This window comes from Cetorhinus maximus, chromosome 26, assembly GCF_964194155.1.
Source record: "Cetorhinus maximus chromosome 26, sCetMax3.hap1.1, whole genome shotgun sequence".
Lineage (NCBI taxonomy): Eukaryota > Metazoa > Chordata > Chondrichthyes > Lamniformes > Cetorhinidae > Cetorhinus > Cetorhinus maximus.
In genome coordinates this window covers 14,186,925-14,197,692 of record NC_135904.1, presented here as the reverse complement: position 1 = coordinate 14,197,692, position 10,768 = coordinate 14,186,925, and the positions used below count along the sequence as shown (strand labels likewise).

Here is a 10,768-nt window from a genome sequence, read left to right as displayed (position 1 = left end):
ATCAGGTTAGCGGCTGAAAACAGGAACATTTCGCGGAAAAAGCTGCCGCTTCTCAATGAAACAGCAACACTGACCCGATAGAATCAGTGCATCCGAACCAGGGGGTAGGAGGGGGAGGCCATTCAGCCCCTTGAGCCTGCTCCGCCATTACTCTGATAGTATCTGCATCCCACCCAACCTCTCACCCCCTCTCTCACCAAGAATCACTCCACCCCCACCCCTGCCTTAAAAATATTCACAGACTCTGCTTCCTCAGCCCTTTCAGGAAGAGAGTTCCAAAATTCACCTCATCTCTGTTTTAAATGGGTGACCCCTTATTTTTAAACAGTGACCCCTAATTCTAGATTCTCATCCAATGCGCTGAGTTAACAGGAGAGCTTAAAGATGGCAGATTTAAAGCTTCTTGTTCAATGGAGAGATTTGTAACCCACACAAATAAAGGGTCTTATTGTTAAACACGTTGTTCTCTCACAGTGGGTAGAGTCCCTGCCTCAGAGCCAGAAGCTCTGGGTTCAAGTCCCACTCTAGGAATCGATGATCAAGGAAGGTGGGTTCATAACGTGGCCAAACAGGCTGAGTATCAGCTTGTAAATCTTTCCAGCGCACATTGAAAGTGGAAGAGATGCCCATGTGATGGAAAGAAACTAGAGCCTCTACCATCACTATCCACAGCTCCAGGTGAACGTGTGTGTTGCCACAGCAGCTGGGACTCCTGGGTGGTTGACTGACCGCTGTGGATCAGATCGGTGCCAACAGCACAGGGTTCAATCCTCAATTCTGGCTGGGGTGGATTTGGGAGCTGCCTCTTTAACACCACCCGTGGTGGAGGTTGTGGGGCTTTGGCTGGACCTGCCTTTGTACAGAATACTCAAGGAGATGATTTCCTGACAGCTGCACTGTGCTTATTAACCAACCCAAACCAGCTTTCTCAACACTGTTGTTACTGCTCCGACTGCCATTACAAGTGGGAGCTTCAATAGGGTCGGTGCCTTGATCTGGGTGTATAAATTTAGTTATAAGGCTGTGCTGCAGGAGACACATTCCCATCCCCTTCTCTCTCTCCCACCCTTGTCTTTCCCTCCTCCAAATCCCCCCATGATTATTCTGATTATACCTAGTGTGCAGACAAATCACATTTAGGTCCAATTTGGGCTGGAGTCACTAATGTGCAAGGATTCTGTTTGTGAAATCAGTATAGAGGAACTGAAATTCCTCAGCCACCCCCTGTACAGACAGGTTGATGTGGACGAGTATTGCTTTAGAGTCACACTCCCAGTTTGACCAACAGCACCACCCTTGTTATAAAAAGAATCTATAAGCAAAAGTACAAGAAGCACACCCTGCCCTTGCCAAGTGAAGTCCTGTGGATGGTAGTATTAGATCTGGAGGGTAGCAAGTTATCAGGAGAGAGTTCAGGTTTGAATGAAGGGATTGACAGTGAGACAATCTCTCACCTTCCCCTGTTGTGAAGATTTGAAAAGCAATATTGTGGGAGAGAAATTGCGGAAGAAAAAGGTGACCCGAGTTGTCACAAGGATACTGGCAGCTATTTTCCCATTCAATGTGTTCTTCAGTCTAAAACTGTGAAACATTTCAATGATCAATAATTTCCAATTTCTCTTTACTTACATGAAGAAGAGTGTTGATTTAGAGTCCAAAGAAGAAGAAGAAGAAGAAGGAAAAAAGGAAGATAACTCCAGGCTTAAGGTAGAAGTCAAAACCACACAAGACTCTAGGCGGCTTATATATAGAGCTAGAGTGGAAACCAGGGATTGGGTGAGAGATTTTACTTTAATCAAGGGACTTCAGAAGCTTTGGATAGGGAATTATAGGTACCAGTGAATGAGTTTTAAAGCTACAATCCAACCAAGAACAAGAATCTCAATCCTTATAGAGATAACTTGTCAGTTCCAATCAATTTATTCCATCAGAAACCTGGCAGAGGCTCCTTACCGTGTGATAGGGTGGGAGAGAGGGTTGGAAACTCAATGATCTTAACTAAAGACTGATAGGACATGGCATCACATTCTCCATTCCCGGAGTGTTCCGGTCTCAGCTGTTTCATGAAGTCACATGGAGGTCAAAGGGAAGTAGAGAGAATGAAAAGTAGGATTGCCCCAGAAATTCTTGCATATTTCATATTGACTGGTTGTAGTGTGTGTCTGCTGTAGATGTAGGAATGCTCACTGTGTAACATCAGGAGTCCCTGTTTACAACAACAACAACTTGCATTTATATAGCACCTTTAACATAGTAAAACATCCCAAAACACTTCACAGGAGTGTCACCAGACAAAATTTGATACTGAGTCACATAAGGAGATATGAGGACAGATGACCAAAAACTTGGTCAAAGAGATGGGTTTTAAGGAATGTCTTAAAGGAGCAGAGTGAGGTAGAAAGAGGTGGGTTGGGGGGGGAGCTTTAGGGATGGAAGTCCAGAGCTTAGGGCTCAGGCACTTGAAGGCATGGCCACCATTGGTGGGGCAATTAAAATCTGGGATACACAAGAGGCCAGAATTCGAGGAGCATAGAGATTTCCTTAGGAGAAATATTCACGGATGGAATTAAGTTTCTATTTGTTTGACATTTTACTTGAATTTGAACCAGTTACCTCTGAACATGTGTGGGCAATCTCTGATTTAAATTGCATGCAATATGTTGGTGTATTTTCTTGTTCAACGTTTAGCCCAAAGCGATTCTAACACGAGGAAGCAGCACCCCTTCACTACACAACAGCATGCTGCGGAACACCATCTTCCAGCTCATGATCAACACACTGGACCCCTTGACTGAAGGTAAATGGCTGAACTTGTGTCTAGTACAAATGTGAGAGCTGGTTATTTAGCAACTGGGGACCTCACCAATTGGTTCATTTTAGTGAACAGAACAGGTCAGATGCCCTTTAAGAGTTATTGCCTTTGTTGAGAAGTGGGATGTTTATTTTTCTGCATTTGGAATGGCAATGGCCCCCAATCATGTTGATTCAGCTCCTTGTTAAATATAATCAAAAGAATAGGAAATAACTAATATTGCTGCAGAGGCAAAATATTCTATTTTAATTCAAATTGATCTATTGTTAATTATAGTGAAACCCAATGAAACAACAGTACATCCAGCTGACAGATTGGGGCATTCTGTCTTTTTAGGGTGTCACATGACACTGGATAGAGTATCTATTTACTTAGACTCCGACAAGAACCAGTTTGAAGGGAGACAAACCCATCGATTGCACTCTTTCGATGACAACTTTTTTGTACAGCCAATGTGTCACTGTACAGGAAAAGTTCCACTTTCTCTGGGAAATGGGAGTTGAGATGAAGGAGGAAATTGCGGTGTTGAATGACTTGCTAATTTATCCGGATTAGGGTCAAGAGTTTAAATGTATCATGTTGTTGGAAAGAACAGAGATTGACATCATTTTCATTCTGGATGCTAACCTCGAGCAAGGTTTAATTCCATCACCCAGAACCAACGAGAGTTTGAGAAAAATTCATCATTGGTTACCATTTATCAGGGAAAGATCATCTAAAGTACAATGAACCATTAATAAACAGCAATAAATTATAAATTATATTTAAAAAAATCTTTTATTTCCCCCATGTTAGATTTTTATCATTCCTCAAAGCTTAGTCTAGAGAACAGACAAAGAGTTTGGTGTATCTCTTGATGCAACCAGTAGTCGTTACATGGCAACAGCTTAATGATGTACATCAGAATATAAGAAATAGGAGCAGAAATTAGGCCACACAGCCTCTGAAGATTCCTTTATCATTATTCCATTCAGGGCTGATCTTCTACCTCAATTCCACCTTCCTTTACTATCCCCCTATCCCTTAATTCCCAAAATTCAGTCTTGAATATACTCAACAACTGAGCATCCACAGCCCTTTGGGGGTAGAGAATTCCAAAGATTCACAGCCCTCTGAACGAAGAAATTTCTCCTCATTTCAGTACTAAATGGTCAATCCCTTATTCTGAGACAGTGCCCCCATGTTCTAGATTCGCCAGTCAGGAGAAACATTCTCCCAGAATTTACCCCGTCAAGCTCCTTAGGAATTTTACATTTTTCAATGAGATCACCCCTCATTCTTCTAAATTCCAGGGAATATTGGCCTAACCTCCAACTGTCCCCACCCTCTCATCAGCACCACATCACCAAGTAACCTTAAAAAGAACTTGAAATTCTCAATGAAATGTTGACCTTTTATCTCATTCATGTGTCAATCTCTTTTCTTGCTGTCATATTGTCTCTGGTCCCTAATCACTCTGAAGGATTACCAACTCTGCCTTTCAAAAATAGATAAGCAGAGATTGGAGGCTAAGCAGATAACTGCGAGTCACAATTGCTGACAAGGTTCTGCAGACCAGGCACATGTGGAAACCTGTATATCTCCTTCCCGTTCCATCATTATAAAACACATCACTACAGGAAACTGCACGGCGATGAACTCTTGGGATGAGAACCGTTCCCATCAGTTTTAGAAATTTTCCCTCAACCCCATGAGGTCCTTTCTACAACCTCAGTGAAGATCTGTTTCTTTTTCTGAGTTGGATAAATTCTAAGAGACTGGGTTGCCACCTCTGGTTGGACATACTCTTGAAAGATTAATCACATGACCTCCCACCTCTGATCACTGCCCCCAGGCTCCCACCATTGGCCACGCGATATGCCAATCTTCACAGCGACCTGCCTTCACGTGGCCAATTAGAAAGTGAGCCGACTCTCCATTATCCGATTGGATGATTCTGGGCTGTCAGTCAAACAACATTTTCCCATCAGGTTATGGAGTTTGGGTGGGGATAGAATTCAGACCCAGCTGGGATGTCCCTCTCCATGTTAAACAACCTCTGAAACTCACCCTCATAGGTTATACATAAAGAAAGAAAGACTTACATTTCTATGGTGTCTTTCACAGGACACCCCTAAACACTTTACAGTCGATGAAAGACTTGTGTGGTCACTGTTCTAATGTCGGAAATGTGGCAGCCAATTTGCAGGCAGCAAGCTCCCACGAGCGGCAATGTAATAATGACCAAATAATCCGTTTTTGTGATGTTAATTTAAGGTTAAATATTGGCACAGGACACCAGAAAGAACTCCCCTGCTCTCCTTTGAATAGCGTCATGGAATGTTTTGCATCCACCTTAGAAAACAGAACTGTTGCTTAATGCCACATCCCAAAATAAGCTCCTCCAACAGTGCAGCACTGCCTCAGTCCTGCACTGGGTGTATCAGCCTGGACTTTGCTCTCAAGGCTCTGGAGTGAGATTTAAACCCACAACCTTTTGGCTCAGAAGCAGAAGTATTAGCCACTGAGATGAGGATAAGTTGAATCCAAACAGTGATCAGCTGGTGGAACTGTACACCAACACAGGTCAGGGAAGGGACTGGGAAAGGAATAACAAACACTGATGCCGAACTGGGATTTGTTCGAAAGGTAAAGGCAAAATACTGCGGATGCTGTGAATCTGAAACAAAAACAAAAAAAATGCTGTAAAGACTCAGCAGGTCTGGCAGCATCTGTGGAGAGAAAGACAGAGTTAACGTTTCGATTCCGTATGACTGAAGCTCTGAAGAAGAGTCATACGGACTCGAGACGTTAACTCTGTCTTTCTCTCCACAGATGCTGTCAGGCCTGCTGAGTTTTTCCAGCATTTTTTTTGTTTTTGTTGGGACCTGCTCTTCTGCTTTCCCAATTTTTCTTTGGCAGTGGATTTAGATCAACATCCGGAGCGAAGAGATGACACCTCAGACATGGCCAGCATCGCTGGGATCTCACAACCTCACGTGTACAAAATATCTAAAAGGACCGTCTTGGATGCGCTGCCAAGACATAAGTTAAAAAGACAGCCCCGTGTATTTAGCGCTCTGTTTTGTTGGTAAAAATTGCTTTCTAAAGCATGTGGTTAAACAGGAGGTCCGAATATTGAGAATGTTAGTTCAACAGCCCTCCAGGATTGTCCTGGAATCACTGGGAATTAAATACTAAACTCCTGGACTCTGTAATGAGCAAATCCAGGAGAACCATCACAAAGCCATCAAAAAGATAGTGGGTTTTATTCACTTTCTTCAAAAACTTTCAGCTATTTGAAGGAAACAGGATAAAAGGTTGTTTGGTCACATGGGGCGATTGGGGGCAGGAGGTCATTTGATGAACCCTCCAGGAATATGTCCATCCGGAGTTGGCAGTCCTAGTTCAGTCAGAGGGTGTTTCATGATGCTTCGTACACTGGTCTGGAGGGCACATGCAGGAGCAATATCTATGATAAATAAGGTCACCATTTGTTCAGGTCTGCTCATTGTTTAAATATCAGCAACTATGACTGTTTCTTTGCTTTTAAAATAAATAAGGGAGAATTTCTGAGGTATGTTGTGTCCTACAATCCTCGTGATATTCTCTCTGTTTAACAAAGGCTGTAAAGAGCTGGCAGAGTCTCCCAACACTCTGCCTCCTGGGAAACCATCTCTACATCCTTGGAGATTCAACACTCAGTGTTCACACCATAGAGCAAACTGACCCCTGTGACATCCGGCACTCTGAATCCCAGGAATTCCAGTACTCTGAATCTTGACAGGTTCAATGATGGCAAACTTCAGATGGAAAAGCCGCATTTTTATATTCTAATTTATTTTGATTCATCCAAGGAAGCTGTTTCCAGAACAACGCATCTTTGAGGAAAGATAGGTTTTTCTCATTCAGGCTGCCAATTTTAGGCACAGTGATAAATGGTTTTGTTATCTTTCCCTTTGCACAATCACCCATTCTGCATTCATCAGTGAGGCTGACTATTATAAAATTAATGCAAAAAGCCACTTATTGCATTGACAGATAGTAGTGTCCACATTACAACATACCTCCTTCTCACCACATCCCTCAATCCCATCTACCCACCTTCACACTCTTGACAATACTTCCTCAGGGTCTCATACATTTGTAAACACAACAGCCAGAGAAAATCTTCCACCCCGTTCCTCTGTCCAAATCTCTTACTCCCCTCGCTCCGTAACCCTGAAATCTAACCCCTGCATCCCTGCCAATAATTAGCCTGAACTAGCGAGAGCCGGGGTTTAAACTCTGATGAACTGAATCATGTGCAGGTAGAACCTTTTCCAGTTCAGTTTGTAATCTAGAAAACCTGAAATTTTCCTCTTGCCCAAAGAAACATGCCCCTCTTTTCCTAAAATTTCAAATCCCAATAATATGGCATTAGTGCCAGCAGCAGCCTTTCATTTTCAAAACTAAGCCATTGGAAAATGTTATTTTTTGCCCTTAGAGGCTGATTAATGAGTGTTCTGGAATTATTTTTTAAATTAGCAAAATTACGGGTCAATGAATGGTGGAAAGGAATGTGTTGTGTTGGTTGGAATTTGTTAATTAATGAGAGTTTGCCTGTCGTTGTTGAGGAGTCCCTGCTGTTTGATTTTCCATATTCAGTGACCTTCACTTCAATCCTGGTAACCTTGTGCTTTACCAGCCTTCGTGCCCCCAGCTGCTTGAATGTGTGTCAGGTGAAAGAAAGTTCCTGGGTTTTAATCAGATTTATAGAGCCCTGGAGGAAAGCTGGATCACACTGGTAGCTCAGAGCTCAATCAGCTTAACACGGAGAGGGTCCCAGCATGCTCCTCATCTTCCACATGGACTTTCTGTAGGCAAACTGCAGCCCAACTGGATGACAAGAAGCCAATGAGATCAAGGCTTTGCTGTTCACAGTGGCAAGTCCATGTGTGTCTGACACGATGCAACCAGGGCTCCTAGAGTTAGACTATGAGAAGAGATTTCATAAACCAGCCTTGTATTCTCTGGAGTATAGAAGGTAAAGGGGGTATTGATTGAGGAGTTCAGGATTTTGAAAGGAACTTATAGGGTAGATAGATAAAAGTAATCATTTCCCATTGCTGGGAGTGTCTAAGACAAGAGGACACAACCTTAAAACCAGAGCCAAGCCCTTGAGGAGAGAAGTTAGGAAACATTTCTTCACACAAAGGGTAGTAGAAGCGTAGGATCCTTTCCACAAAAAAAAAGTAGATTCCGGAGCTCAATTTTTTCATGGGATGTGAGCATTGCTGCAAATCCGGCATTTGTTGCTCATCCTTAGTTGCCCTTGAGAAGGTGGTGGTGAGCTGCCTTCTTGAACTGCTGCAGTCCATGTGGTGTAGGTATACCCACAGTGCCGTCAGGGAGGGAGTTCCAGGATTTTGACCCAGCAACAGTGAAGGAACGGCGATATATTTCCAAGTCAGGATGGGGTGTGGCTTGGAGGGGAACTTGTAGGTGGTGGTGTTCCCATGCATCTGGTGCCTTGTTCTTCTAGATGGTAGTGGTCGTGGGTTTGGAAGGTGCTGTTGAAGGAGCCTTGGTGAGTTTCGGCAGTGCATCTTGTAGATGGTACACACTGCTGCTACTGTGTGTCAGTGGTGGAGAGAGTGAATTTTTAATAATTAATGGCTTTACTTCTGAGATTGAAAGATTTTTACTAGACAAGGGTATAAAGGATATGGAGACTAGACCGGTGAATGGAGTTTAAATACAGATCAGTCGTGATCTCATTGAATAGCAGAATGGGCTCAAGGGGCCAAATGGCCTCCTCCTGTTCCTATGTCACACATCAAGCTGATGTAAAGCTACTGAGAATTTTCAGCTTTGTCACTAAGTCAACATCAATCAATTAAGGTTAGGTGCAGCATGGATTCTATACAGAATATTGTCCCCTTTACACTAACCCAAACAATGTATCTCAACTCTCCCCGCCTGTCAGAAGAGTGTTCCTCCTATACCAACATTCTCCTGCCCACATTGTCCTTTCTCACAGGGACAAATCAAACCCTCTGCAGCACATTCACACTTCAGGAGTTTAAATTGGACTGGGGGTTGCAGTGGCTAGTGGGTTTCTTCGCTGGGTTAATTGTAAATGCCAATATCCTGGCTCATTACATCAACCAGCCCCTCTAACATTGGCACATACCAGAATGTTTCAAAATCTAATCCTTTCATTTGATGATCTGCACATCCAATGAAACTGGCAGAATCAGAAACTGAACATCTGACTGGTTGCTATACAACCAAAAGCAAAGTTCTGTCACAAGAAACGCATTGGCCATTTTAATGAGATGGTCCTTAATCGAGAAATGTTCCTCACTCAGTTTTTATGGGTTATTTACTTACTGTGGTATAGCCAATAATTCAAAGTTGTTCTTTTTAATCAAATTTAACTTCAAATATCAGTGGCTTGGTGTTTGGGCCAACTTAGACCTTAATGAATTTGATATCAAACAGGCACCATCCTGAGGTCATGTACAATAGAGTTTCAAAACTGAGCTGAAAGGGCTGAATTTCAGGGAGAAAGGCGAGAGGTGAGTTACAGAGAAAGTTGGAACACTGATGAACCCAACTGGAGTGAAGGGCTTTGGCCCCTGATTAAAGTTGCCAGAGTGGGTGATTACAGAGTGGCTTTGCGAGAAACCGAGGCAAACACATCCGGTTGAATACAGAATGTGGATTGATCAAGGAGAGGCAGTGTGAGCAATAACAGTTCAGCTTTAGAACAGAAAGAATTCTATTGCTGAAAAGAGAGACATGTTGTTGAAGCTTTTCGTCTTGCACTCATAAGAACAAACAAGAATGCCAAAACTTGCCAACCAATCAGGACCCTTCTCTCCTGTAGTATAAATTGTTGTGATTGTTTGAAATTTGATATTCTTGCATTTGTCCTGATGAGTGCAAGACAAAAAGCTTCGACAACATGTCTCTCTTTTCACCAACATTCAAATTCTGAGCTACCAAATGATAGATCTAAGAGATGAGCGTTAGGGACACAAAGTGTGTAACACTGAAACGCATGAAGTCAGGTATGACCACAGGCCCCTGCTCCTTCTCTGATCTCAAGCTGCAGCCATTTGAAAGGGTTTTTCATCAAGTTCACACTATTGCTGTCAGCTCTGGAGCTGTCTTTAATGCCTTTGCCCTGATTTTTTTAATGCTGTAGAGATTATATCAGATGGGAATGTAAAAAAACTTCTGCGTCCAAGAAAGGACAAGGTAAGTGAGGAGATTCCAAATCCCACTGTCATCAATATCTCATCATTTACATGCCTCCATTTTCATTATTAGTAATTCTGGGATATATTTTTCTCTGGGTGAGTCTAAGTTGGAGGAAGACAATTAAATCACCTTCTCCTCCATTGTATTCACTGCTCTAAGCTATGCTCATTGCCTGAAAGGGGGTACAGAAAGACGTGAGAACTTCTCATTAAGGGCTTGTTAAAGCCTGTGCTAAGAAATGATTGTAATTTTATGCAAAGGGGAATTCAGAATATTAATCAAATCCTGAACTCTGATCTGGATCATTGTCAGTCATATGGAAGAGCGGTGGACAGAGTCAGTGGTTTGGAGGTGCATGGGATGTGGTTGTCACTCTTTAATTAATCCAACTCCCAAAGGCAGCTTTGACTTGGCCCAGGAAAAGAAGTTTAGATTAATAAAGGGCACTATTTTTATTGACTGTTAGTGGGCAGAAAATCTTTCTCATGTGTTACATTTACATCTGTTCATTAATGTATCTGTAAAAACCTCAGTGCCATTGAAACTTACCTGTAAGTGCATGGGTTTAATGTTTGTACACTGGGGGCTACAAATTCGTGTGTCCTGGTTTTTGGGAGCATGGGCCACACCTCGTTATCTACCGGCACCTGTTCAGATTGAGGTGGGCAGCACATGAATTTGGTGCATCCACCTTATCAACATGATTGTAGTGTCTGGCTGAGTGGG

At 42.7% G+C, this 10,768-nt stretch overlaps 1 protein-coding gene across 1 annotated transcript in view; it reads left to right on the top strand.

Annotated features, from left to right (window-relative positions):
* slc24a1 (solute carrier family 24 member 1) overlaps window positions 1-10,768 on the top strand; it is a 36,274-nt gene that overhangs the window by 9,615 nt on the left and 15,891 nt on the right. Inside the window, exons 2-3 of the mRNA XM_078529902.1 lie at window positions 1,636-1,707; window positions 2,689-2,797. Of these exons, the coding sequence (XP_078386028.1) occupies window positions 1,636-1,707; window positions 2,689-2,797 (181 nt within the window). The remainder of the gene's footprint in view (window positions 1-1,635; window positions 1,708-2,688; window positions 2,798-10,768) is intronic.